Source organism: Pelodiscus sinensis, chromosome 19, assembly GCF_052426305.1.
Source record: "Pelodiscus sinensis isolate ZL-2025 chromosome 19, ASM5242630v1, whole genome shotgun sequence".
NCBI lineage: Eukaryota > Metazoa > Chordata > Testudines > Trionychidae > Pelodiscus > Pelodiscus sinensis.
This window is the reverse complement of record NC_143070.1, coordinates 27,353,387-27,380,633: the sequence shown is the minus strand read 5'-3', so window position 1 is coordinate 27,380,633 and position 27,247 is coordinate 27,353,387. Positions and strand designations below refer to the sequence as shown.

The following is a 27,247-nucleotide window of genomic DNA, read 5'->3' as shown; positions in this document are numbered from 1 at the left end:
ATGCTAGAAAAGAGCAGAAGTTCCAAACCTGCCTCTCTGGGGGATTCTCTGACAGTGTCCCTGAGGGCAGGAAGCCCCCCACCCCGGTCACATAGAGACTGGGAGGGGCAGGAACTGGCTTTTCCTTCCCTGCCCCTTGCTCCCAAGACAATCTGCCCAGGATGACCTATGAATGGGTCTGGGCAGCTTGGGGGCTGGGAACCTCTCTCCCTACTTTCTGCACCTGCTGCCTCTTCTGCTCTATCCAGTCCCTCTCCTGCCCTCTCCCCTGTGCAGGGAGTGCTGGTGCTTACGTGTCCATGAGCATTTGCCCTCCAGTGGGAGCTTGGCTGTGTTACTGAGACCTGCAGACATACAGGGGCTTCCCTCCCCTCGGGCACAAACTCAGGCTGGAATAGGCTGAGTCACCTTCCTGCCCCTCCCGAGCTTTGTCCCCCGTTCTCTCCCCGTCACCGGCCGCTGATGCCAGCAAAGCCTGGGGCTGCCGCAAGGGGCCAGTAACAGGCACCAGGGAGTGTACCCAGCCAGAGTGGGGCCAGAGGGGCCGCAGGGAAAGTCTCCCTGCTACAGACCCACCTGAGCGCCTAGATCAGGGTGTCAGAGGCAGTATTATCTGACCCAGGGAACTCGGCCAGCTCTGGGGCTTTGTACCCTGAGCAGACAGACACCAGCCTCCTCTGCCTGTGCTGAAACCAGGGACCCCTCCCCACATGCCTGAGCCCCTCTGGGCTGCCCCCCACTCCCCAGGGACAGTTCAGCAGATGCAGCTTTGGTTCGCTGGCCTGGAATCACTAGACCTGAACCAGACCCGGAGAAGCAGGATTTTTAAGTGACCAGGAACCAGACTCGACCCATCATTTGTCCTGTAACTCGGAGAAACTGAGCTGGGCAATCCCAGCGCGGTAGCGTGACTCCGGTTTGACACCGAATCCTGGGCACCAATCACCCAGCAGCCGCGCGTCCCCCCAGGTGCCGAGAGGGGTTTTAACAGGGACGCTCAATGGGGAGCCGTGCGCTGGGGGGGGGGGCTGCCCCGGGTATTTGCCTTGGAACTGCTGCGCCCTGAGACCCGAGGGAAGTTTCCCGCCCCCGGCTGGCGAGAGCAGCTGCAGGGAAGCAGATTCGCAGGCACAGCCCCGCCCCCCAGTGTCCCGGTCCCAGCTCCGCCCCTAGAATTCTCGCTCCTCCTGCACGTGGGCGGGGGCGGGGCCGGGCAGCTCCCGGTCTGAGCTACGCCCTGGCTCAGGCCCCGGACCGGAGTCACTGACCCGCTGCGCATGCGCGGCCTGACGCCCCTCCCCCCCATTCCGTACGGGCCGGGTGTTCAGCTCGCCCGCCCGTCACGCCCCTGCTCCGGCCCCGCCCATCCCCGCACGCGGCAGGGGGAGCCGTTGGGTCCGTTACTCGCTGCGCTGCAGCTTCCGCTTCCGGGCAGAGGCGCCGCCGAGCTGGAGGAATCGGAGGAGCCGAGGGGGGCGCGGAGGCCGGGCGGGTTTGCCCTGGGGAGGCTCTAAGATCACGTGACACCGACCCCACCTGCAAACCGTTTCTAACGTCTCGTGGGGGCGGCATCCCAGTGCGCGCATGCGCAATGTAAGACCGGAGGGGGGGCGGGGCGATGATGCTGGTCTCGCGCTGGGGTTGACTCGTGGGAGCCTGGTGCCCGCTGGTTCCCGGCCCCTCCCCCCTCCTGGCCCCAGGAGCCCCGCCCCCCAGCCAGCCCGGGAACGAGATTTCCTAGATGGGGGGGGGGGAGAGAAGGGCCCCCGCGGGTCGGATCCAATCAGGGCCTGGGGGTGGGGGGAGCCCCCGGCCAGTCAGGGCTTTGGGGGAGGAAAGCGGGGGGGGGGGGCGCTTTGAAGCCCCTTCCCGCCCTGCCAGGGGCGCGGTGCCTAGTGGGAGGGGGGGGCAAAGGGGGGGGGTCCCCTCCGGACGAGCTGTGCTCTGGGATGGGAAAGCCCAGAAGCGCTCTGGCCCCGCCCCGCCCGGATTAGGCCCCGCCCCTTCTGCGCCAGCCGGGGGCCGCTGTAAGAAATTTTTGAAGTGGCCCCGGACCAGAAATTGTTGCCCAGCCCTGTCCTAGTGTCTCGTGTGTCAGTCCCTGCGGGCTGACAGCGATATTGCTCCATTGCCGTGTGGGGGCTGCTAGAAGGAGCCTCCGAGCTCTTCACTGCAAAGCTTGTGGCAATGAGAACCCCTTAGGCCATGTATCTGTTGAAGCAGCTTATCCCATAGCGTGTAAACTCAGGGGTGCAGGACAGTGGTTCCCAGCCTGTGGTCAGCAGACTCCTAGTGCTCTGCAATGGTGCTGTATGGGGTCTGTGAAAAGTTTAAAATACAGATTAAAGTAAATGTACCGTGTACAAAACACTTATGTATTTGAATTAATAATATTGTACGTTGTGTAATTATAAATATATATTTAATATTTTATTTCCGTGATCGTGTTTTCAAATAATGGAGTGTTTGAAAACACCTATTTTGTTTGGCGGGAGGGGTGTCCGTACAATTTTAATAGATTGAAAAGGCATCCATGTGCTCAAAGAAGTTGGGAGCCCACTGCTGCTGGAGCTTTCTTTTGCTTCTGTTTTTGTCCAGGGCCCAGTGGAATGGGACCCCTTGTGCTATGCTTAGGTCTATTAGATGCTGTGACTACTCATTTTCTTTGAATGCTTGTTTGGTTTATATGATTTCTGGTTGTCTATCCTGTGTCATATTTGGCGAGACCCTCTGACAGGTAGCAGGAGTTGTCTTGATCAAGAGCTTGGTTGTGCCAACCGGTGTCTTGCTCCCCCTCTCGTGTGATGGCCTGGGCTCTAATGTGAAGTGAAATGTGGATCATCCTACACTTGTCAGCTGGAGCATATATAAAGCCAGCAGGTGTAACTGAACCTGGGACTGCATTAGTCTCTTGCATGGCCTGGACTTCCAGGATCCACGCATGGCTCAGCCTGGATCCCCTTTAACGGGTATGTCAAAGTGTCCCAATTTATCCAGGTAGATTCAGGTATTGCTTTAATTCAATCGGGGTACCATTAGGTGTCTGATTAAATACATGAAATAATGATCCTGCCTGATGGTGTGAATCTCTGAGCCTTAGACTCTCATCCTGCAAACATTCAGCAGCTCCATTTAATTTTAAGCGTCTGAATGTTTCACTTCTGCCAATTTAGTCCTGAGGAGAGCACCTAGGTCTCTGCTGTAAATAAATGGATGAAAACTAGGGGTTTGAAATATAGGAGCCTCAATGTAGACACTTACATCCATGTTCAGGCAGTTGAATACAGGGCTTGTTTTTCAGAACTCCTCGGTGCTCAGAATCAAATCCCATTCCTGCAGGTGCAGGAATGTTGAAACTCAAACCATGTATTGAGAGAAATGCATATGGCTTTTGGGCTCTAACTTGTGTGTGTTGCTTATAGAATATCTAGACTCAAACTTTTGCCCAAAATGGCAGTATCTGGCATGTGTCACCAGGGATAGAGTCTGGGGAGAATGGGGCCGTGGAAAGGGTTACAGCCCCTTCTGAAATATTGCCAATTGCTCTTCTCCTCCTGCCAGGCTGCAGAACACCCATGTCTGTCTCCAGCTCAGCCCCCGGCCTGCAGAGCCAGGGAGAAGAGATGGCCATGGTGGAGCTGGTGAGCTTCAAGGAGGTGGCTGTGTATTTCTCTGAGAAGGAATGGGCTCTGCTGGTCCCGGGCCAGAGAGCCCTCTACAGGGATGTGATGCAAGAGAATTATGAGGCTGTGAGCTGGCTGGGTAAGGAGCCCTAATGAAATGTTAAGTAGCATGTTCATTTGCATTTTGTTTACCCCTTTTGCAATATACATTGCATACGTTACAGGAAAATGTACATTCCTTTTAGAGTGTAATACTGTATTATGAAAGTTAGCCATATACATTTTTGTGTAAAATGGAACTATTTCCTTTGTGCTCACAGAGTTTTCATATACTAGTCTCAAAATAATAGTCTGGTTATCAGCCACCTTATGGCTCAGTGTTTCTAAGATGGCTGTTTTCCTGTGATTCGTTCACTATGGCTCTTATTTGCTATCTTACCAAGAAATAAGAAATGCAGAATCTCTTCCATTTGCCTGGTTCTGGCTGCCCCATGTAAGAGCCACAACTTGGTTTATGAAAAGATATTGAACTCTTCATACCTTTAAGATTAAATGCTAAATACCAAAAGCCAAGCAACACTAGATACCTGTGTATGGCAAGAAAGTGTCTTGTCAGTTTTACAATTTGAAATGAAATGGCGTTATTAAAAACCAATTCATTTCAAGCTTTCAGAACAGAATTTTACAAATCATGATTGCTGGTTAAATTCTAAAACCCTTGTATACTTACACTGTGTGTGTGTGTGTGTGTGTGTGTGTGTGAGATATATTTTCATAGACACGCACGCATGCACCTCAGATTGTCTCCTTGCCTGGATTATTTACAGACATTTCTTTTGGAAGGGCCCATTTTTCCATCAGAATAGCTGCAAAGAAACCAAGAATTCGTTTCCTATAACAATTTAAGTCAATAGCATGTACACAACATTCAACTGCTCAATTCCTCCCCACGCTTTGCAGATTTAACTTCTCACTCGCTTTTTCCTTAAATTGCTAGCTTTTATCTCCCAAAATGACCATACCAAGTTCCCTCCATTCACAGGTATCTGAATTCCCTGGGCTTGTACGCTTTTCCGTAATCCTCTCACTATGCTTTCCCCTGTCTGCCAGTTGTTAAAGTTTACCTGTTGTGTGCCAACTTGTCTGGGCCTCAGTCGTATTTCTTGTGCTGAATGATACCCTTCCATGGACACAGGCCTGTTTCAATACCCATTTAGCAAGGAGAATGGCCCTCTCAAATAGCCTCTCCTGGCCCTGAAGAAATTTTTAAATGCCCTCTTTTTGTATACCTCTGTTGGGGGGGGGGGAGTGGAAAGGCATTTTTCTTTAATGTGCCTGCTTGACCCTTCAGAGGCAGATTCTTTGATTTAAGGTGATTAAAAATCCATACACGTCTCAGTCATTCTGGCTGCCAGCACACACTTATGGGTAACAACGTGCTTCTTCAGCAATTTGCTGCATAATTTCTATTTTACTTCAAAGATTAGTAACTTCCTCCTGCAAGCCTACCAGGCCCTCACACAGAGCCTGTATCAGCACAGCCACTTTCTTCTCCTGGGAAATTGTGAATGAAAGAGAGCATTCTACCCATCCCTTAATGGTCAGCCAATCCTGACATTCCCCAGAGGAATACTCAAAAGGTCCCCCTGTTTTCCTGTTAACTTTATGGTAAAATTCCTAACAGTTGTTGCAGACTTATCCAAGCAATCCGTCAAGATGGGATCAGGCATGACTGTCCCCTATAATCCTGTTTGTAATGCCAGATGTTAAAGAAGAAACAGGATACTCGGGAGTGGATTGGGTATACACCTCTTTATTGCAGATACTCATTCCCCTCAGGTACCCAACACTCCCTTGTGAGTGAGCAATGTTTTGGCACCAGTTATGCTCCTTTATCCATTTTAGTATGTTAATTCACATGTCTTATCCGCATAGACCTTATTCAGTAATGTTAACTCCCATATGATGAATATTAATAGGCAGGTGATCTATATTATTATACCCGCTCCTGTTTACAGGAATTTCAGTTAGATCAGCACTTTTCTGCATTACAGACTTCTCATGTCAGAAGGTTACAAAGGATGTGACCCTGAAAGTATTTTTAGAGAGTAAGTAAAAATAAGCAAGACACAAAACAAGACACTTCAGTACAACTGTCTTTCTAGGCTGCAAGAACGACAGGAAATATCCAGTTTATAACATCAGAAAGGACAATGCCTACTCTGGCCAGCCCCCTACCACTGTTGTATTCTTTCCTGGGCCCCTATTAATTCCTACATATCCCAACAGCTTTCAGTGCCATGCTCTTTTCTGGGGCACAGGGGAGTCAGACTCTTAAGGGCCATGCTAATTCATCCCCATCTCTCCAGCTTTCAGGGGCCAGAACCAGGATACGGTCCAGCCTACATTATTTCTCATTCACAAACCATTCACCTGCCTTCCTTGGATTAGTTCCATGTGTTGGGAGGGCTCTAGGTTCTGCAGGCTTGGAAATATGCAGGAGTTTAGCTCCAGAACTTTGTGTGGGTCAGCAAGCCCCCCGGAGCCCACAGATCATTACAACTCCTAGTGAAGGCAAGACACCATCCTCTGTCATTGAGATGTGGGGATTCAATGGGCCATACCCCCCTCCCCCCAACCAGAGTGATTCTCAGAACAGAAGGTTCATTAGGTCATAGAGATACTTCATAATCTAGGGCAGTGGTCCCCAACCTTTAGAGGCTCCCGGGCGCCCGAGGGGGTGGGGCCACTCATGCGCCAGGCGCCCGGGGGGTAGGGCCGCGCGTCCGGGGGCACGCCAGGGAACGGGGATGCCCTTGCACCCCGCGCCGGCATGTACCCCGGGGCTGGGGCTGCCCGAGCGCCTTGTGCTGTGGGTGCAGGGCCAGTGCCGCCGCGCGCCTGTGGCCGGCGCCTGTGGCCGGCGCCGGCACTGGCGCCGCTTGAGCGCCACACGCCTGAGCGCCTGCATGTGCCCTGGGGCTGGGGCCCCCCGAGCGCCACGCACCCGGCGCTGGTGCCTGTTGCACGCCTGGGGCCGGCGCCTACCCAGGTTGTCAGCGGGCATGCACAAATGCCCTGGCAAGCGCCATGGCACCCATGGGCACCGAGTTGGGGACCACTGGTCTAGGGATGTAAATGAGTATTGGACTGATTAACTACCATTAAATCTAGGCTTGTGTTTTGGAAACAGGAAAAGGGGGAGGGGCAGAAGCCAGTGCTGTCGGAGGCAGCCGAATGGGTGGGGACACCAGGGGAGGCTGCTTCAAAGCATCTCTGCCTACGGCAGATCTCTGGGACTGCCCCACAGAGAAGCGCTGCTGGACCCAGCAAAAGGCAGGACTGAGTAAGCCCAGCACAGCTCAGCCCAACTTCTACAACATTTTAAACTGCAGCGGGAGTAGCTCCTGAACGTGATGAGAGCTGGGACTGAGTGCATCTTCCCTTATCGACTAATAGTGTACTCGATAACAATTCTGTCAACTACACTAAGTTAAATACCCACTTCTTAACATCCCTAGAACAGACTTGTTAGCACAGGACCCAAGAGCAATCGGTACAATCCATGTTAGGGAGAAGGGGGCCCAGAGCCAAAGACCCTGCCCCTCATCTCTGACCACAAGTAAGGGCAACTCACTTCCAGCTGCCACTGTTCATCCCTGGCTGCAGCCAGCCCTGTCTCAAGCCTTTCTCTAGCTTCACAAAGGTGTTGTCTGGTCACACCCCGCACCCAGGCTCAGATTACCGTGAGCCTGGGCAGTTGTGAATATGCTGGCTTGGGCATCCTCCCACAGTGAGTCACCCCCATCTAGATAGTGTTGCAGTGCCCAGGGAAACTGAGGCGCACGGAGGGTTGCCATAGTACAGCAGAAATCACATGCAACATAACTCTCTCACAGTCCTCACCCAATTCTGCCCGACAAGTCTGTTGCTCTCAAGTTGTCTGAGTTACCACAGTTTTCTGTAGACTCGGTTTGAGCACAGGGAATCTTCCTTGTGACACATACTCTACCCCCAGATTCCATGTGTCTTCACCTTGCCTGATTTCTCCCCTATGCAGGATTCTCCATTTTCAACCCTGACCTGATTCTTTGGCTGGAACAAGGGGAAGTGCCGTGGGCCCTGATTCTCAAAGAAACAGAGCTCCTGAGACAAACTGGTGCGGTTGAGGAGTCAGGGAAACTGAGCCAGAAACTATCCGGTGAGTGCAGGTAGAAGCTGGGTTTCCCCAAAATGAGCAGTGAGTGAGAGACCTGACTTCCACCCCATGTCTCCCAGGTAGGGCTGCAGGTGTTATCCTGGCAACCACCTGTCACAGCTCCCCAACCATCATGTTAGCTGTCAGGAGTTTCCTCCATTGGGGATGTTTGGGTGGGGTGTGGAAGCAGAATCCAATGTCTCACTTTCCCAAACTATTATTGTTTTGTGCTTTCTGTCTTTGCCATTCCCCTGTGGGTCCTTTCTCCCCACTACAGACAGTGAGTTCTGCCTCGATTCCCTCTCCCCTTGCAGGTGCTAGGACAGTGAGGGAGAACAATGAGAATCAACAGCAGGATGGTCCTGGCACCATAGAATCACAGGGAATGTTTCTGGAAGGAGATGAAAGGGATTCTTCCCAGTGTGTGAAACAGAGGGAAACCTGGGGAAATCAACACAGGGCAGAAAGGCAATTGGACAACAATCCAAGCAGGAAAGCAGAGGAATCCGTGGAATGTGGAGGAGGATCCAAGGATCCCAAGGAAATTTTAGCCCAGCAGACAAATCACAATGGAAAGAAACGCTGTGATGAATGCTCAGATTGTGAGAAAATATTAAGTGAGAAGTCAGGCCTTATTCTGCCCCAGAGAGGGCACACAGGAGAGAGACTCTGCAAATGCCTGGAGTGTGGAGAAAGTTTGATTGATCTGTCATCCCCTATTGAACCTGAGGTTACCCCCATGGGAGAGAAATCCCATAAATGCTCTGAGTGTGGGAAAAGTTTCACTTTCAGATCACACCTTAGTAGCCATCAGAAAACCCACATTGGAGAGAGACCATATAGATGCTTGCAATGTGGGAAAAGCTTCAAACAGAAGTCAAGCCTTATTGTACATCAGAGAATCCACACAGGAGAGAGACCATATAAATGCCCTGAGTGTGGAAAAGATTTCACTGAACGATCAACCCTCAATAGGCATGAGAGAACCCACACAGGAGAGAGACCATATAAGTGTTTCCATTGTGGGAAAAGTTTCCGATTCAGTTCAAACCTTTTTATCCATCAGAGAGTACACACGGGAGAGAGGCCGTATAATTGTCAGGACTGTGGGAAAGCTTTCGCTGTACACGCATACCTCCTTAACCACAAGAGAACCCATACAGGAGAGAGACCATATAAATGCCATGAGTGTGGGAAAGGATTCACTGAACGATCAGCTCACTATAGACATGAGAGAACCCACATCGGAGTGAGACCATATAAATGCCGGGAGTGTGGGAAATGTTTCCTTTCCCAATCAGATCTTATTAAACATGAGAGAACACATACGGGAGAGTCACCATATAAGTGCCATGAGTGTGGGAAAGGTTTCACTATACAATCAGCCCTCAGTAGACATGAGAGAACCCACATGGGCGAGAGACCATATAAATGCCACGAATGTGGGAAAAGTTTCGCTGAACAATCAGCTCTCATTAGACATGAGAGAACCCACACAGGGGAGAGACCATATAAATGCCATGAGTGTGGGAAAGGTTTCACTGTACGATCAGACCTCATTAGACATGAAAGAACCCACACAGGAGAGAGACCATATAAGTGCTTCCATTGTGGGAAAAGCTTCAGTGTGAGTTCATACCTTTTTGTCCATCAGGGTGTGCACACCGGAGAGAGACTGTATAAATGCAACGAGTGTGGAAAAGATTTCACTTTTCAATCAGCCCTGAGTAAGCATGAGAAAACCCACATGGCAGAGAGACCATGTAAGTGCTTTGACTGTGGAAAAAGGTTCAAAGAGAGGTCAAACCTTGTAAGCCATCAGAAAGTGCACAAGCAAGAGAGAGAGAGACCCTATCAATGTCAGACGCTTCAGGGGGTAGCTGAATTAGTCTGTACAGCAGGGGTGACCAACCCGTTAGAGACAAAAAGCCAAAATAGAGGTGGGGGGGGGGGGGCATTGTTAATCAAAAAGACCCCAAAGACCTGCGCTGGGAGAAAATAGGTGCTGGTACGCTGTCCTGTGACATGCCATCACAAAAAACGCACTGGAAAGGGGTGAGAGGTGCAAGCTGTGGGAGGGAATTTAGGTGCAGGAGGAAGTAGAGAGGATGCTGGGTCAGGGAGAGTGCTCCAGGCTGGAGTGTGTGGGGTCAGGTGGAGGGTTGGGTTTCTGAGTAAGCTGCAGGCTTGTGGCTGTGAGGGTGCAGGAGTTTGGGCTGGGGTGCATGTGGGGCTCAAGGAAGGGAGGCTGGGAGTATAATGGGCTCGGGACAGGTTTGCGGTGTGTGGGTGGTGCAGGTGTGTTGTGGCAGAAGATTGGGGATGTGTGGGTGCAGGAGTTTGGGGATGTGAGAGGCTCAGGATGGGGGATTCCAGTGTATGAGAGGGATTCCAGTGTATGGGATCTGGGAGGTTGCAGGAGTGTTATGATGCTGTGACCAGATGGGGGCTTGGTGGCCAGGCTTCATTTTTAAATAAAATATGTCAAACACAAAAGGTTTCAGTGTTGTCTTTATTTATGAGGGAGGCGGGGAACCTCTCTTGAGTCAAGGGTCACTGACCCACAGAAAAGTCAGTCAGGGCCACAAAAGTGAGATGCAAAAAAAACCACTTCTCTAAATAAAACCTAAACCTCACTAATATGGCCCCAACTGTGTTGGTGGGGACAGGGGGACAGGTTGCTGGGGGGTGCTGTGGCACAAGGCTGGGACAGGATGCTGGTGGGTACTGGGGCAGAGGGTTGGTGGGGACTGGGGCAGGGTACTCGGTGGGGGTCTGGCCAGGGGAAAGGGACAGAGACAGCTGGGGCCAATACCTGGGGATCCGGGGTCTCAGTAAAGCACATGGGCTGTTCTTCCCCTCTCCTCGGTTCCTTTCTCCTAAACAACTGGTGCACTTCCTGAAATGCTCGGTCTGTTGCTCCGCCGGGATCTTCCTTCCTGCTGCCTCTGTTTCCCACGACATCCGTATGCTTCCTGAGAAGTTGGAGCTGGCACTCAGTCCTGGGATTCCTATTCCTTCCTCCCCCCCCCGCCCCCTGCACAGGCAGGCAACGGGGAAAAGTCCACGTAGTATGACAGTAACGTCATTTCAGGAAGTGTGCCAGCTGTTTAGGGGAGGGGAAGAGCAGCCTGCGCTCTTCTTGAGACACAGGACCTAGTTTGTAGCTATGGGACTTCTCCCCACACGCCACAGGAAGCCGCTGGTGGTAGCATCAGCAAGGGCTTTTTGGGCATGGGAGGGAATGAGAGGGGTGTGGAACACCTCGCAATCAACTGGTCATGCCCCTGCGATTGACAAGTTGATCGCGATTGACAGGCGGGTGATCGCGGCTCTTAACTCAATCCCTCTCCTTTCCCCTAGAACCAGGCCCACCGCTCTAATCCAATCCCCCTTCCTTTTCTCAGAGCCAGGCACATCCCTTCCCCCCCACTCTAACTCAAGCCGCTTCCCCAGAGCCAGGTACCTCCCACCACTCTAACCCAATTCTCCTGCCCTCTCCCCCGGCTCTAACCTAATTCTCAGGTCCTGGAGCCTTAGCCACCAGTATAGCTGCACATCTCCTTCGAGGTGCTTGGGTGCATGCACTGAGCAGCTGGCCTTAAGACATGCTGGCTGGGACGCCATGTGCACCCCCCCCCCCCCATACACCCTCTCCTTCCCCAGAGCCAGGGAACCCTGTTCCCCCGCTTCGGCAGTAACAATTCTCAGGTCCTGGAGCCGCCGCTACAGCTGCGCATCTTCCTGCAGGTGCTGGGTCATGTGCACTGAGTGGCCAGGTTTGAACATGAGCTGGCCAGGATGCCATGCACATCCCCCCTCAACCCAATCCCCCTCCCTTCCCCTTCCCCCAGAGCCAGACACCTCCCCTCCCTGCTCTAACCGACTCCTCTCCACCCTTCCCCCCTGACCTTACGCTTGGGTCCCAGAGCCAGAGCCACTGCCACCATGGGCATCCATGGTTACAATTGAACCCCCCCCCCCCCCATACACACACCTGATCCCCCCCTCCCTTCTCCAGAGCCAGGCATCTCCCCCCACTCTAACCCAATTCCCCTCCCTCCCAACTTTATGCTCAGGTCCCAGAGCCGCCACCACACATGAAGCCCTCGCTACTGCCAGAGCCGCTGTCGGAGCCAATGCCTGTGCTTAGCGGCCAGCAGCTAGCATGTGCAGACTGGGATCTGTGTGCGGCCCCAGTCTGCATGTGCAGGATAGGATGCAGTGCACTGTAAGCAGAACGGCGTGGGCCACGAGCACACATGTGGCTCAGAGCGTCCCAACCGTGAGCGTGGTTAACCTGAGCAGTTCTGGGTTCTGACCTGGTTCCATCAGGAGCTGCAATTTCTTTCTTCATGAGCCATGCGTTGGCCAGTGCTGCTGTACAGGATAAACGAAAAACAACCACAAGCGGTCTGATAGCACTTTCTAGATTAAGGCTACATCTATGCTGCAGCCTTCTTCTGCAAAAGCTTATGCAAATGAAGTGTGGAATAGAATATTGCTTTGTTTCATTTGCATAATTAATTAGGAGCTGTTTTTGTACAAGAGGCTTTCGTAGATGGCTCCTTTTTGTGCAAAACCCCCCTCTTGTGCACGCATCCTCATTTTCTCAGGAAGAATGGCTCTTGCCACAGCTTCAGGATGACAACCCTGCTGACCAGCAGCTCCAGGATGAGAAGGAGGATTCCAGGAACGTTGTGACCCTCACCCTGGAACCAATTCCCTAGATGCAGGAGGCCTCCCAAACGTCTTCAGGCACCTGGGAGGGAACATCAGGTGAGTGCTGTGAGGTTGCAACACACACAGGGCAGGCAGGAGCACAGGGGATGATGAGCTATCGTGAAGCGTCATGCGGATCGTAGGTTGGGGGACACCACACATGACCAACACTGTAGAGGGCCGTCCTCCCCCCACCATGTGTGCAAGGCACCACCTGCTCCTGCAAACAGTACTGCCAGAGCATAATTCCCCAACACTGGAGATAACACCCTTTGGGAAATGGGGGTGTAGCTCAGTGGTAGAGTGTTTAACTGCAGCACAAGTGGTCCTTGGTTCAACTCCAAGTGTCCTCTTAAAAGACTGATTAAATTCATTAAAACCCTTGCATCTCCAGGTATGTCACATTTTGGATTTCTATTGTGCAGGGATTCTTAAAATGACCACAAACCCCTAACATGTTCCTGCATCAATGCATGTAAACCAGGCAAACCCATATCTCAACTGAAACAAATTCAAACCTGCTGTGTGTCTGGTTTCTATTCCCATCAATTCAACAAGGGTGTGATCAGAATGCCCATTGGCAGGTCCTTGGTCTCCATGGGCTGTGCTGTGCAGAAGAACAAGAACCACGTCCAGCGGGAGAGGAATGGCTGCAATCAATCTTATAGGCTACATCTACACTGGCACCCTTTTCCAGAAAAGGGATGCAGATTAGCCAAGTCGGAATTGCAAATGCAGCAGGGATTTAAATTTTCCCCGCTGCATTTGCATAAACATGGCTGCCGCTTTTTTTCAGGTTCGGGGCTTTGCCAGAAAAAAGCTCCAGTCTAGACAGGGATCTTTTGGAAAATAAAGCCTTTTCCAGAAGATCCCTTATTCCTCTTAAAATCAGATGTAGCCATAGAATTTTATTTAGCAAGTCCAACTAAGACTCATTAAATCAAATTGAGAGGGTACCCCACCAGCCTCCAGTACTTCTGCTCTTTGCTCCCTTTGGGTTCCTGCAATAGGGACATAGCCAGGCTCAACTGACGGAAGCCAGCTCTAGCTACGTAGGGTATGTTTACACTTGCACCCTCTTTCCAAGAAGGGATGCAAATGTAAAGATTGAAAACTGTAAATGAAGCCACCAGGGACACATACAATGGGCCTGCAAAAAAATGAAACAGCTGAGCACCTTGCAGAGAACAGGCCATAGCCCTGCCTGGCACTTGTGGCTTGGCCTCCGCTACACTTGGAGGCTGGTGTTTGGGGCTGGCTATTCTTGCTGCCTCCCATGTTTGACTGGCCCAAGGAGGGCATGAGGCAGGAGTGGGGCAGAGGAGGGAAGCCAAGCTGAGGGGCATAGGGCAGAAGCTCAGTGCCTCTGTGGGGTGAGCAGAGCCTCTCCCCTCCCCCGTGTTCTGCCAAAGCCTGTAGGGTTCAGCTGTCTGTGGGGAGGCAGAGTCCTGTGCCTGTCTCAGAGAGTCCCAGGGCTGATGCTACTTGCAGCCCAGCAGCCCAGGAGAAGAAGAGGGCTCTGGTTGTAAGGAAAACAAGTAAAGCTGGTCCCAGTGGGTATGAACTGGGGCACCAGGTTGGCCTAGTTGAGTGAGGGGAGGTTGGTTCAGGTCCCCTGGCCTATGTCTATATTCATGGATTCTTGCGCAAGTATGAACACTTGCAAACACTCCACCTCTTGTTCTCATGGAAGTGACTTACCTGAGCTGCCAGCTCCTCATTTCCTCACCAGCCCCTTGAGATTTGTAGCTCAAAGCTGGAGCTGCTGTGGAAGGAGCTGAAGCTACAGAAGCTGACAGGGGACAATCAACAGGCTGAGGGTTATTTTTTCTCCCCCCTGGGCTGATGTGGCTAGAACTGAGGAGAAGAAAATCCTCTTCCCTTCTCCTCAGAAGATGGAAATTGCAGTTGGGTCTCTCTCTGGTTCTACTAAAGCTGGACCCCAGGACTAGATTTTTTCTTTATAAAGCCCTAATGAAAACTGAGCCAATTGCTTGCAGACTGAGAATGTGAGTTAAGGAAGGGCACTGCCCAGCATGGGGCTTGAACCCATGACCCTGAGATTAAGAGTCTCCTGCTTTACCAACTGAGCTAGTCAGGCTGTCTGCAAAAAGTTTCCTAATATCCCATCCCAGCATAACAAGAGCCAAGTGTTCTCCACTGCCTGACTTAAGGCTCTTTCTTGCCCCTAATGTTGGGTTCTGGTCTGTGAGGAGGTTTGAGCTCAAACCCCACTCCCGACACACCCACTTCTTTCCCCACAAGGAACGGCCCCATTTCCATCACTTCAAGGACAGGAGAAGGGCTCTGGCCAGTTCTCTGCAAAATGCTCAGCCTGTTTCATTTTCTGCAGGAACGAGTGGGGTCCATGCGCCCTGTTCCCCAGTGAGAGGTATGTGTCCTCTTCCCCCTTTCCACAGACACAGCAGGCCAGGGGGTTGTGCACCTGCAGTGGCCCCTTCCTACGTGGCCGGGAAGAAAGCAGCTTGGTCTGACGGGCGAGTCTCACTTGCTGATCAGACTCCCAGGGCCTGAGCTCTGGGGCCAGCCCAGGGCAGGAGGGAGAGGGGGTTTGAAGAAATTCCAGGGGAGGGGGAAGAGGTGACCCAGTCCTCCCCCAATCAATTTTTTTCTTTTTTGCTAAAACAAGTTTTGCTTCTATTTTTTGGGGGGGAGGGGGAGGGTTTTCAAAAATCAAAAGGGGGGGGGGCATGATGCTGAAAAGTTTGGAAACCACTGCAAGCAGACAACCCAGCAGGGACTCAAAGCGAGTGCTCCAGGTGAGGTTTGAACTCACAACATCAGCATGTCTCCTACAAGTACTGCCTTATAAGTGCTGTGTGCTGACCTATTGCACCACTGGAGCAGATATTTGAAATCTTTCTTCAAAGTCCTTAGATTGAATAAGTCAAGACACACAACGTGGAATTGAAGTTTCTGCCTGTGCCCTTGTTCTTTCTTTTCACAGGCAGAGCCGGGGGGCTCCGCACATCCAGAGACCCCTCCCTCTTCCTCTCTGGTCTCTGAAATAACCCACCCTAGTGGGGCACAAAGCTGCTGGAGGCCAGAGCACGAGAGATGAGTTGCACGTGGGTCAGTGCTCCCTTTGCACGTGAGAGGTAGGAGGATTCACTCCCATCTTCTCCCACCTGCTTGCTGGTGCTCAGGGGTTGGCCCCTTTCCTGCTGCCCCAACTCTTATTCCCACAATGCACTTTGTGCAGGAACCGTTGGTCTTTGTTCCAAGGTGTGTGGCTGGGAGCCAGGACCCTTCCCAAAATATACAACTCCCCTGCCCCCGTTCTGCTCACACTCTCTGGCTGCCTCCAGCATGGGCTGAGCTCGGGGGTGAGATGGGCCTCAGGCACCTGACCACAAGTCTGCTCACGAAGCTCTAATGGGCCTCAAACAAGCAACACCCCCCTTAGTGAACCTCAGGACAAGGAAGACAAAAAGCCTGGAGCACGAGGACCTCCCAGCAACCGCCCCAGCCCGTCCCACTGAGATTTAAACTCAGAGTGGAGGATTCAGAGTCATTAGTGCTGCCCCTTACACCTGGGACCTAGACAGAAGGCCTGGGGTAGACACCTGGGACACTCAGGTCTCAGACTGGCCTCTGCTCTCCTGGCTTCCCTCCAGCTGCTTCATCTCTCAGGACTGTCTGGCTACGTCTACACGGCACATTTATTTTGGAATAAGCTCTTCAGGAATAGTTATTCCAAGATAGCACGTCTACACTGCAGGGAAACCTCAAAATGAGTCCAAGGAGGCTTCCCTAATGTAGACGTGCTACCTTGATTTAGAGCCCCAGGTTGAATAACTTAGAATGGCCCTCGGGGGGGGGGGGGGGGGATATTTTGAAATAGCAGAAGTGGAGCATGTACACGCGCCTCATTTTGAAATAGGTATCTCAGAATAGGCATTTTTCTGCGTACAGTGAGGTCTACAGAAGTTGGAATTAGCCATCCGTTATTTCAGAGTTATTTCAAAATAACGGAATTGCTGTGTAGAGTCTGGCATTGTTATTTTGGAATAACGGCCATTGTTCCAAAAGAACTTTTCCATGTGGACAGAACCTCTGTCCTGCCCCAGTTCTGCTGCTTTCAGGATAAACTCCTTGTTAGGACCAGTCACAATCTAGGGTCAGTGAGGGTCCATCCCCGCTGAGATGTGTGACACACAAAAGTCTCTTGTTCCCTACCCACTTCTCAATACTGGCTGCAAACCCAACTTTCACATGGGGGTGTAGCTCAGTGGCAGAGTGTTTTACTGCAGATCAAGTGGTCCTTGGATCAAATCTAAGTGCCCCCTGAGAGAGTGTTGATTTAATGCAGACATTCACCTTTCTTGGATTTCCATTATATGTGAACTGTTTAAATGCATACAAACCCTAAGGTGACATCTACACTGCAGGCTTTCTGTGCAAGAACAACTGTTCTTGCACAAAAATGTGCAGAGCATCTACACTGCACGAGCATTCTTGCACAAGTAAATTTGCACTACAGCATTGGAAAACAGGGCTTCTTCCAGAAGAGTTATTCCTCTACCCATGAGGAATAAGCCCTCGTGCACAAGAGCTCTTCCACAAGAGGGCAGTGTAGATAGGCAACATGAATTTCCTGTGCAAGAAACCCGTATGGCTAAAATGCCCAACAGAGTTTTCTTGTGCAAGAGAGCAACCACACTGCCATGGACGCTCTTGCACAAAAGCACATCTCTTGTGCAAAGCACTTGGCAGTGTGGACGTGCTCTTGTGGAAGACCTTTTGCACAAGAATACTTGCGCAAAACAGTTCTTACACAAGAAGGCTGCAGTGTAGACGTAGCCATAGTGTTATGATGGTGTTTAGGTCAGTAACTGGGGCCACTAAATGGAGCCTGTGACCTGTGACCTAGGGATCCATGTTGGATCCCCTCAGGCACTGGCCGCTCAGAGACTGGTCAGAACTGGATTTTCCTCTCAAGTGGCACGAGGGTTCCTGACAATAAGCAGCAGAACGGCTCTGCACAAGAGGGTTATTTTGTGCAAGAAGGAGCAGTGTAGACAGCTCCTTTTTGCACAAAAGCCTGTGCTGTAAAAGTGATGGCTCATTAGGTATGCAAATGAGGTGTGGAAATATTCATCCCCACATTTCATTTGCATATCTTATTGCTCAGCAATGCGCAGCGTAGAAACAGCCAAGGAAACCAAACACTGGAATTACCAAGGATTTGCAGCAAACCCACATCTCCCCAGCGGGTCCCACTGAGGTCGTGGTGCAGGATTCAGACTCAGACTCACTTGCCTAGGAAGATGCTAGAATCTCCCTGCTTCACACAATTTTTTTTTTTAAGCTTAGACAGAAAGCAGAAAGCAGAGGGGTCATGTTTACACTAGTGGGCTCTAGTGGGCTCTTGCGCAAGCAATATGCAAATGAAGCATGGACTATCACACTGCTCCTTCATGCACAGGAAACCCCCTTGACAATAAGTTGCAGAACAGCTCTTCACACGAAGGCTCTGTCTACACTGGTGGCTGGTGGCTTCTTGCTTAAGAACACAGCCACACTGGGCAGCTGAGCCGCTGACACAGGTGACCAGGTTGGCAGCAGCCCTGTGGGCTGGGCACATGCTCCAGGACATATGAAGCCTCCCTATGAGCCTCCCTCTGTGGCTTGGGCTGGCAGAACCTGCCTCCTGAAGGGAGCCTTGGGCCAGCCACTGCAGTAGCAGGAATTTGGGCATCAGGTCACCCCACTGGGGATAATGGAGGGAAGAGAAGAGTTTTCCCTGCCATTAGGGAAAGCAGGCCAGGCCAAGGCCCTTTTAGCCACTGGGGCTGTGCAGGCTGGAACCTCCTCCTACCAGCTCTCTGGAAAACTTCCTGCAAAGGTCTCAGCCTCTTTCCTGTCCATAGCAGGCAGCTACAGTGTGGGTGGGAACAATCACCACAGAGACCAAGATGGGACTTGAACCCATGACCTTGCCATTATGAGCAACACGCTCTAACCAACTGAGCTAGCTGGCCTGATAGAAATGAGCTCACAAATGGCCCTTTCGGAAAGGTGCCTCCAGCAGCATCAGGGATGACTGAAGCTGCCAATGGCTCTTCTCTGAGGGGCCACTAGTCACTCACTGTGATGTGGGCTGGCTAGTCCAGCTGGTTTGAGGTGTCACGGAAATCCAGACTCAGGGTTGGAAGGAGAGAAACACTTTTATTAAGAGCTGTGGGAAGTTTCAAAAGGAAGACTTCCAAAATCAAATGTCCGTGGTAACCTTATATACATTCATGGTTGCACACAAAATAGAATAGACATCACATAAGCTAGTGACAGCGTTACAATTGGCTTAATGCTTAAAGCTACTTTTATCTCAATATGCAGAGATAAACTTAGTTACATGGGTGTTAGTCTCATCCTTGCAGCAGAAAAGCGAGTTCAGGCTGGTTTTAGTAGGTTCACTATCTCTCACACACAACGCAAGGTCACGTTCAGTCAGTTGCATACACACTTCACATTGTTCCTTTTAACAAAATACATTTTCCTTCTCAGAGGTTTGGTCATGGTTGCTGGCAGTCAGCATGGCATGTCACCCTCCTGTCACGCTTGGTGCCAGAAGAACAAAGCTTGCAAAGGAGTTTGAATTCCCTCCATCTCCCCATGCTGCAGCGATAAAAGAAATCCTGAAACCGGCCCCTTCTCCTGTCGCTGGAGGGATGGAAATGGGGCCGTTCCTTGTGGGGAAAGAAGTGGGTGTGTCAGGAGGGGGATTTGTGCTCAAGCCTCCCCACAGACCAGAACCCCCCATTAGGGGCAAGAAAGAGCCTTGAGTCAGGCACTTGAGAACTCTCGGTTCCTGCTACCCTATGATGGCATATTAGAAAAACTATTGCACACAGCCTGGCTACCTCAATTGGTAGATCATGAGACTCTTAATTTCAGCGTTATGGGGTCAAGCCCCATGCTGGGTGATGCCCTTCTTTAACTCACATTCTCAGCCTACAAGCAATTCACTCTCAGCTTTCACCAGGGTTTTAGAAAGAAAAAGTCTAGTCCTGGAGTCCAGCTTTAGTAGAAGCAGAGAAAAAACAAGCTGCAAGTTCCATTTTCTGAGGAGAAGGGAAGAGGATTTTCTTCTCCACATCAGCCCAGGGATGAGAAAAAATAACCCTCCGCCCACTGATTTTCCCCTCTCAGCTTCTGTAGCTTCACCTCCTTCCACAGAAGCTCCAGCTTTGAGCTACAAATCTCAAGGGGCTGGTGAGGAAATGAGGAGCTGGCAACTCTGGTTAGTGGCTTCCCTGAGAACAAGAGGTGGAGTGTTCACAAGGTGCATTCCCCTCCCCGGCAGAGCAGGGGGTTAGAAGGACTGAGTAACAGAACAGTCAGACAAAGTGTGTTTCTGTGGGGTAGTGATTTTCGCTGTTGCCTAACATGCAAAAAGTCCCTGGTTCAAAGACAGGCTCTGCTCTTATTGCTGCTCCCCTGGGTGCCCAGGTAAGTGCAGCTGCTGCTGACCAGCCTGTTCATGAGCCCAACACCCACGTGACAGGGGAGTGACATCAGCTGAGAATGCCCCTTGCTGCCAGCCTGGGGAAGGGAGATGAATCAGGCCAGGCAGCTACTGGAGGCTTGTGACTTGGCCTCCCCTGCCCTGGAAGGCTGGTGCATTGGGCAGGTTCTGCCTGCTGCCGCCCTTGTGTGACTTGCCCAGTGTAACAGGCCAAATGTCAGAAAAGCTTCTTCCAAAAAAAGCAGAAGAAAAAGCTGCACAAATTGGGTTTTGAAATTTGCGTAGGTTTTTGCAGAAGAGCCGTGCAGTGTAGACACAGCCTGAGTGTTGCTCAGCACTAGTAGGAGACAGGGAGGGACAAAACAGTCTAACAGCACCTGCAGCCTTTCAGAACCACCCTCAGCCCAGCCCCAAGAACCAGCCCTTCCCTCCACCCTCACTGGGGTCTGCTGGGAACTGGGGTCTGCCTGGTCTGTAAAAGGTGCCCTGGAAATGAGAAAGCAGCTAAAGTGACTCTGGTGGGACTTGAACCCAAAGCCTTTGAATGTCTTGCTGGGCTCAGGTTAACCACTACAGCTTAAAAGTCCAACATGCTTTCTATTGCACCACAGAGCCTGTTGGCTGGCTGAGTCTGAAATCTCCACTCTCTGCTTTGCAGCATGGCAATTGCTGGGGGGAAAGAAAGGGGCAGCCAAGTCCGTCTATTTGGGAGAGCAGGTAGGAAGAGGGAGGGGGCCACTGAGCCCCTGACCCTTAAAGTAAGAACTGAGCTGTAGTTGGAGAATGTGGGCATCGATCCCACTGCCTCTCACATGCTAAGCGAGCGCTCTACCACTTGAGCTAATTCCCCTGCTGGGACAAAAAGAAAGCTCTCCTGCTCCATGCACATTGTTCCAGAGCCCACAAGGTTCCTGCAGATGCCCAAGGCTTCTTTCGGAAAGGGCCACTTGTGATTTATTTCGAAGTAAGTGCTGTGTAGCCAGCCCCAAATTACAAAATAAGCTATTTCAAAATAGGTGCATTGATTATTTTGAACTATGGGATGCACCCCTAGTGAGTTAGAGCTGAACTCTGCCCCCAGCTCCCTGCTCCACCCACCCATGTACTGACTCCTGCTTTCCATAGGGCTGTTCGCATTGGCCTCCTCTCTCTGTAGCCAGGCTTCAGCCAGGACTGAGACTCAGGGGAAACCTCACAAAGGAGATTCCAGGCAGCCAGGCCAGGGGGGTCTTTGAGATGCCCCAGCCCTGCAGCCTGTCCCACCTGGCTGTTGCCATGGTCCCTCTGTGAGGTCACTGCCTCCTAGCCAATGAGCTGAGGTGCTGCACAAGGCCCTTGTGATGTCACTGCTGCCTCCCAGGGCTCATGTCGTGCCCCTGGCCAGCCCCTTGGCATGTGTGAGCTGCTCTCCCTGCCCCCCTCACTCAGGGCTGGTTCTGGGGCTCAAGCAGGGAACATCAGAGGCTGCTCACGGGGACATATTGGGGCCTGTGAGTGTTGCTGTCCCTGCTGTACAGACAGGGCCATAGAGCCTCAGGAGGCTGTAGCCGTGGGAGACACTTCCCTGGTTTCGGGAGGGAGATGATATGTCAAGGCCCATAACTTGGAGCCAGCTACAGATACCCATGGAAAGCTGATTTTCAGAGGGGTGTGATCAGCCCTTCCTGTGTATCTGGCTTCTTCACAGGGGCTTAATCAGGAGCTAAAAGTTGAAGAAGGGCCATTTAGGAAGGTGAATTTCTTTCCCTGGCAGTTTTTTCTGTGTGATGCATGGGCCTAATGGACAAGGCACTGGCTTCCTGAGTCAGGTATTGTGGGTTCAAGTCCCAGCTGGGGTGACAGTTTCCTTTCACTGACAAAGAGTTCTTCTGCTCTCTGAAGTAGTTGGCAAGGATGATTGGCAGTTGCTGTCTCCTTGTCTACAGAAACTGTTCAGACCCCTCACTAGCAAGTGCTGGTGTTAGGTGCAGATCTGGTTGCTAAAAGCCCAGGTATCCAAAGTCAGAATGAAGGGGCACATTTTGCTCTAGAAGGCCCAGGAGTGACAGCCAGATGGAGGTGGCTGTAGCAGGGTCTGTCTGGAGACAAAGCGGAGCCTGAGGATGAGAAGGCCCATGAGAGGCAGAGACTCCAGAGCAGTGGGGCTAGTTATTTGCTCTGGCAAACTGACAGACAATCCCCAGGCCCTGAGCATGGTGCGGGTGAAGCCCATGGGGCAGTTTGCCTGGTGGGATTTGGGGGGTGGAGAAGCTGTGAAGCTCTGTGAGTGGATAAGGTCCCTGGCTGAGCTGCACCACCTGCCGTGTGTGTGACTTAAACTGTCCCACGTCCCCTTTTGTGTGTCTGTTGCGCTTCCGGCGTCTTTCCTCAGGCACGTTCATCCGGCAAAGCCCCCCCCAACGATCTTGTATCTTCCTTTGTGCAACTCAGCCGCAGACACTGCCAGGGCTGGAAGGAAATTGCTGCACTTTGGGAGTCAAAGGTGTTGTCTGGGACCATAAAGGAGATTCACCCAACACCCTGAGAAGGGCACCATGGCTCAGCTGGCTAAAGTGCTTGTTTTGTAAACAGAAGGTCCTGGGTTCTATGCCAGGTGGTGTCTTATTGCAGCCCGTGCTTGCATTTTCCTATGTCCTTCTGGGCCACAGAAGAGGCCTCCTCTGGCCACCCATGGAACTGCGGGTTCAGCACCTGATGCCCACAGACCCTCACTCTCCATGGCTGCAGGAGCTGCAGAGGTTGCACCCTCAGACTCTCTGAGCACGGACACCCCCAGGGAATCACAAGGGCGTGTGGTGCTGGCTCTCCTGTCCCAGCAATTGCAGTCAGAGCCCTGCCTTGCCAGTGCCAGTCACAGCAGCCTCTGCACCTGCTCCAGGCTTGTGGTTTCCTTCTTCCCACTGCTCCTCCCCAATCAGCCTTTTCCTGAGCCAGCAGTTCCATGGGTGGCCAGGGGAGGCCTCTCCTGTGTCCCAGAAGCTGCCAGACTCTGACTCTTGTCCCCTTGGTGCCCCCGTCTAAATTCTCTTTTAAATTGGTCTTTATGGTCCTGCTCAGGGCATTTTTCTCCTCAGCAGCGCACAAGAGAGAAGCTGTTGCCACTGGCCCTTGAAGGCAAAATGAGCTTTGCCTGCCCCCCTCAGCCTGACTCCCTACTTGGCCCCATTCCTGCCTCCCTTCCTGGGCTGACCCAGGGGCCGAAAGGGGCTGCGGCTGCTGCCGACAGGGAAGAAGCTGGGAGGCAAGGTGTCGGCAGCAAGAGATTCCAGCTGCCTCTTTGCCCTGGGTCTCAGTGCACCATGCCAGCCGCCAGCCGCCAGCCACCTTGACCAACCCTCAAACCAGCTGGATGAGCCAGCTCACATCACAGTGGCCCTGTCAGAGAAGAGCCATTAGCAGCTGCAGAGACAGCCCTTCAGCTGCCGGACGTGCCTTTCTGAAAGGGCTATTTGGAACCTATATTTTGGTTGGCTGGCTAGCTCAGTTGGTTAGTGCATGGTACTAGCAAGGGCATGGGTTCAATCCTTGTGCTGGCCACAGATATATTTGCTGGGGTGACTGTTCTACCCCTGCCCCTCTACTTTAGCTGCCTGCTATGCACAAGGAAGCAGAAACAGGCAAAAGGCTGAGAGCTTTTCAGGAAACAGTCCAGAAAATTGGTAGGAGGAGGCTCCAGACTGAGTGGCTGAAAGGCCTTTGACCTGGCCGGCTTTCCCCAATAGCAGGGAAAACTCTTCTCTTCCCTCTATTGTGGGGCCACTCATGGGCCTGCTGGCTCAGCTGTTTAGAGCTTGATGCTAATAATGCCCATGTCACGGGTACAAGCCCCATGCAGACCCTACAACAGCTGAATTAGTTTTGTTTGAGCTGCTCCCCACGAAAAGCGGTGAGAGGGAGCCCTTGGCTGTGGGACCCACCTGTGCCTGTGGTTCAGGGTTAAATAAGATCTCCCCCAGGAGGCTGCCTGTTCCCTTCCCACCTTGCATTGGCTGGGGATCAAATCAAGCAAGGGGCAGCAAACGCCAGGCACTGTCATTGTCTGGGATGGACCGTCTTGGAGCTGTGGTCCGAGGAGGAGTCTCTGCAGTCCATGCGGAGGAATGTGGACATTTATGGCAGAATGGCCAATGATCTAGCAAAGAAAGGCCACCTCCCTGAGCATCCTAGAGCCAAGGTCAAGGAATCACAGCAGAGGTATGTGAGGGAGAAACCACATTACTGTGCATGCTCTCGGAGAGGATAAAGAGCTGTGAGAGGAAGCCCACAGCTGCAGGACCCATTTGTGCCTGTTTTTTCAGGGTTCAAGTAAAAACCAAGCAGGAAGTTTTGATGCTCCCTCTTTACATTGCATTGGCTGGGAATTGAACCCAGGTCAACTGCTTGGAAGGCAGCTATGCTCACCACTATACCACCAATGTCTGCCTGCCACAATGCTGGGAAAATTAGTGAGGGAAGCCCATTTCTGCCATGAGGCTAGTCAGAGGCCAGAGGAGAGAGGGTGCCTGTGTGGTTTGGGTAAAGCAGAACTTCTTGGCCATTTGGCAGAGACCAGAAGTGGTGACTCTGGGGTAGTGGCTGCCCTGCACTCTCCGTGGTGTGAGGAGCTGGGTGGGAGAGGAGTCCCAGAGGTTGTTGGGTGGGAGAGTAGAGTTTATCGGACTTTGGGCTAAGCTCTAGAGCAGCCAAGGGAGAGGTGGGGAAGTGGCTTCTGGATACTCTGTGTGGCTCAGGGATGAGGACCAAGAGCTGTTCTCATGTTTGCTGCTGTAAAGTGTTGTTTCTGGGTCCTTTGCCTAAGATCGAGTGCTTCTGCCTTCCGGAGAGCCATGTCACAGGCACAAGCCCCCAGAGACCCCTTCAGGGACATATCACAGGCAGGGCCGGACTGAGCCATTCCCGTGCCCAGGGCTGACAGTTCAATTGCGCCCCGGGTTGGAGGAGGGCGCATGCATGTAGCTGGCGGTGGCAGGATGCACGTGCCTGGCCCAGCCCGGCTACTGCTGCTGGTGGGCATCCTTAGGGCACCTGGGGCAGGCTGAGCTTGGCCATGCAGGGCCCCGCAGCCATGGGGGGAGGGCGCTGCTGGCCAGCGCTGCAGGGGTTCACGTGGCCCCCGCCCCGGGCAGCCGCTGCAGGGTGGCTGCTGGGAGCTACTGCAGCCCGCAATCCAAGAGCCAGGCATGCGGCGCCTGATGGCAGCTATAAAGGGCGGCTGCCCGGCTAGCCCAGGCCTTAATCCAGCCCTGGTCACAGGACCAAGCAAGGGACAGAAACACTGAGCACTGTCAGTGTCTGGGCCAGAGATAAAGACCCTCTTGGAGCTGTGATCCGAGGGGGAGTCTCTGCAGGCCCGGCAGTCCAGGGGGAAGAATGTGGACATATAAACATATGAACATCAGAACGGCCGTACTGGGTCAGATCAAAGGTGCGTCTAGCCCAGTAGCCTGTCTGCCGACAGTGGCCAGCACCAGGTGCCCTGGAGGCGGTGGACCGAAGACAACGATCAAGCGATTTGTCTCATGCCATCTGTCTCCAGCCTCTGACAAACAGAGGCCAGGGACACCATTTCTACCCCCTGGCTACTAGCCTTTTATGGACCTAACCTCCATGAAATTATCTAACATATGGCCCAATGGCTGATGGCCTTGCAGAGAAAGGCCAACTCCCCCCTGCAGCATCCTAGCCCAACTCAGACCCAAGGTCAACAAATTGCGGGACAGGTATGTGAGGGCCCGTGAGGGCAGCTCCCACTCTGGGGAAGCACCGCAGCACTGTGCATACTGTGAGGAACTGGACCGAATCCTGGGGGATGGGGAGCCCCTGTCTCCAGGGATAGTTGTGGAGTCTGGGATGGAGATACCTGGGCAGCAGCGGCCGCAGCTTCAGGATGACAATGCTGATGACCTGCAGCTCCAGGATGAGGAGGAGAATTCCAGAAGCTTTGTGACCTTCACCCTGGAGCCAGTCCCCAGACGCAGGAGGATGCAGGAGGACTCCCAAACATCTTCACACAGCGGGGAGGGAACATCAGGTGAGTGCTGGGAGGTTGCAACACCCAGGACATGTCGACACTTGCAGTCTCCTTCAGGAGAGGGATGCAAATGGAGACATTCGAAATTGTAAATGAAACCGGGATTTAAATATCCCGCGCTACATTTGCATAATCGCGTCTGGGCGCTGTTTCAAAATACTTTATTATGAAATAAAAATAGTGTTTAGATGCAGTTATTTGGGGAGAAAACCCTTCTTCTGAAATAACCCTTAAACACTCCCCTCTGGTCTGGACCTAACAGCAGTGTCAGCGTTTGCTAGTCGGGGCTCTGGACAGCACCTGCACAGAGGGAGATGGCAACTGCGGGACGCCCTGGCCAACTGTTCCAATGTCTCACAGCAGAAAAGAAAACAAAAGAGGCCAATGCAAACAGCCCCTGGCAGTGAGGGAGTCAGCACGTGGGTGGGTGGGGCAGGGAGCTGGGGGCAGATCTTGGCTCTAACTCGCTGGGTGACTTTGGCCCGTTCAGTGAACCTCTCCCTGCCCCGATGGCCCTGTCTGTACAGCAGGGACAGCAACACTCACAGGCCCCACAGGAGGGGGCTGGTTTGATGCACAGGTTCAAATCCTGCTCACAATGAGGCCTGTGTTTTGGCCACACCCCTAACCAGGCAACAAGCTGCACAACCCTGAGACACTCTCCCTGTCCCCAGTCAAATCCTTTCTGCGCCTTCTGAGAGAGATAAGGGACATGGTGCCTCATTATGGGTCCCTGAGCTCTACGGAAACTCTCAGCTCCTGCAGCCTCTGCCCTTTGCTCAGCACCCCATGGCTCAGCCCTACCCCTGGGGGCTGCCCTGCTCCAGTGTGTGGTAGGAGTTGAGAGGATGGAGCGTCTGGGCCTGCCCACAAAGGTCCATCTATTAAGGGCAGAAATGTTGGGGATATGATGTGGGTCACCCCTCCCCAGGCACACAGCCCCCCCGCCCCCGGCCCTGTGTTGGGAGCAAAGGTCTAGAGAACTAGTCTGTCTGTGTCTGTGTGTGTGTGTGGGGGGGGGGGGGGGGTATTGTTCCCTGCTCTTGCTCTGCCTCTGCCTCTGCCTCCAGGCCTTGGCCAAAGAATTAGTAACAGAATTATTGTCCAAGTTTATGTACAGAAAAAAAAGTAATTTAAGCATGTTTCTATGGTGTAGTGGTGATCATGTTTAGTTAATATGCAAA

General features: G+C 52.4%; 1 protein-coding gene and 4 non-coding genes across 7 annotated transcripts; 1 reads left to right on the top strand and 4 right to left on the bottom strand.

Annotated features, from left to right (window-relative positions):
- The first annotated feature begins 420 nt into the window (after window positions 1-420).
- Window positions 421-10,311, top strand: LOC142818206 (uncharacterized). Of its 3 annotated transcripts, XM_075912696.2 has the most exons (5): window positions 421-1,593; window positions 2,738-2,969; window positions 3,562-3,762; window positions 7,684-7,824; window positions 8,136-10,311. In XM_075912696.2, the coding sequence occupies exons 2-5, from the start codon at window positions 2,942-2,944 to the stop codon at window positions 9,821-9,823; spliced, it is 2,058 nt and encodes a 685-aa protein (XP_075768811.2). In that variant the 5' UTR covers window positions 421-1,593; window positions 2,738-2,941; the 3' UTR covers window positions 9,824-10,311. The 3 variants fall into 3 exon arrangements, with proteins under 3 accessions (XP_075768811.2, XP_075768813.2, XP_075768814.2); XM_075912698.2 differs by lacking the exon at window positions 2,738-2,969; XM_075912699.2 differs by lacking the exons at window positions 421-1,593; window positions 2,738-2,969; window positions 3,562-3,762 and having other exon boundaries at window positions 7,728-7,863.
- Window positions 10,312-15,315: 5,004 nt separating this feature from the next.
- Window positions 15,316-15,409, bottom strand: TRNAI-UAU (transfer RNA isoleucine (anticodon UAU)). Its single transcript has 2 exons — window positions 15,372-15,409; window positions 15,316-15,351 (listed from the first exon to the last, which is right to left on the bottom strand). It is a non-coding gene; the product is annotated as a tRNA-Ile (tRNA).
- Window positions 15,410-18,474: 3,065 nt separating this feature from the next.
- Window positions 18,475-18,548, bottom strand: TRNAI-AAU (transfer RNA isoleucine (anticodon AAU)). The gene has a single exon. It is a non-coding gene; the product is annotated as a tRNA-Met (tRNA).
- Window positions 18,549-20,809: 2,261 nt separating this feature from the next.
- On the bottom strand, window positions 20,810-20,882 carry TRNAA-AGC (transfer RNA alanine (anticodon AGC)). Its single transcript has one exon. It is a non-coding gene; the product is annotated as a tRNA-Ala (tRNA).
- A 3,496-nt stretch (window positions 20,883-24,378) lies between these two features.
- On the bottom strand, window positions 24,379-24,450 carry TRNAG-UCC (transfer RNA glycine (anticodon UCC)). The gene has a single exon. It is a non-coding gene; the product is annotated as a tRNA-Gly (tRNA).
- Window positions 24,451-27,247: the final 2,797 nt, after the last annotated feature.

Coding starts and splice junctions, on each gene's coding strand:
- LOC142818206 (XM_075912696.2), top strand. CDS start 2,942: ATGGCTCAGCCTGGATCCCCTTTAACGG. Junction 3,763..7,683: donor TGAGGCTGTGAGCTGGCTGG/GTAAGGAGCCCT, acceptor TCCCCTATGCAG/GATTCTCCATTTTCAACCCT. Junction 7,825..8,135: donor ACTGAGCCAGAAACTATCCG/GTGAGTGCAGGT, acceptor CTCCCCTTGCAG/GTGCTAGGACAGTGAGGGAG.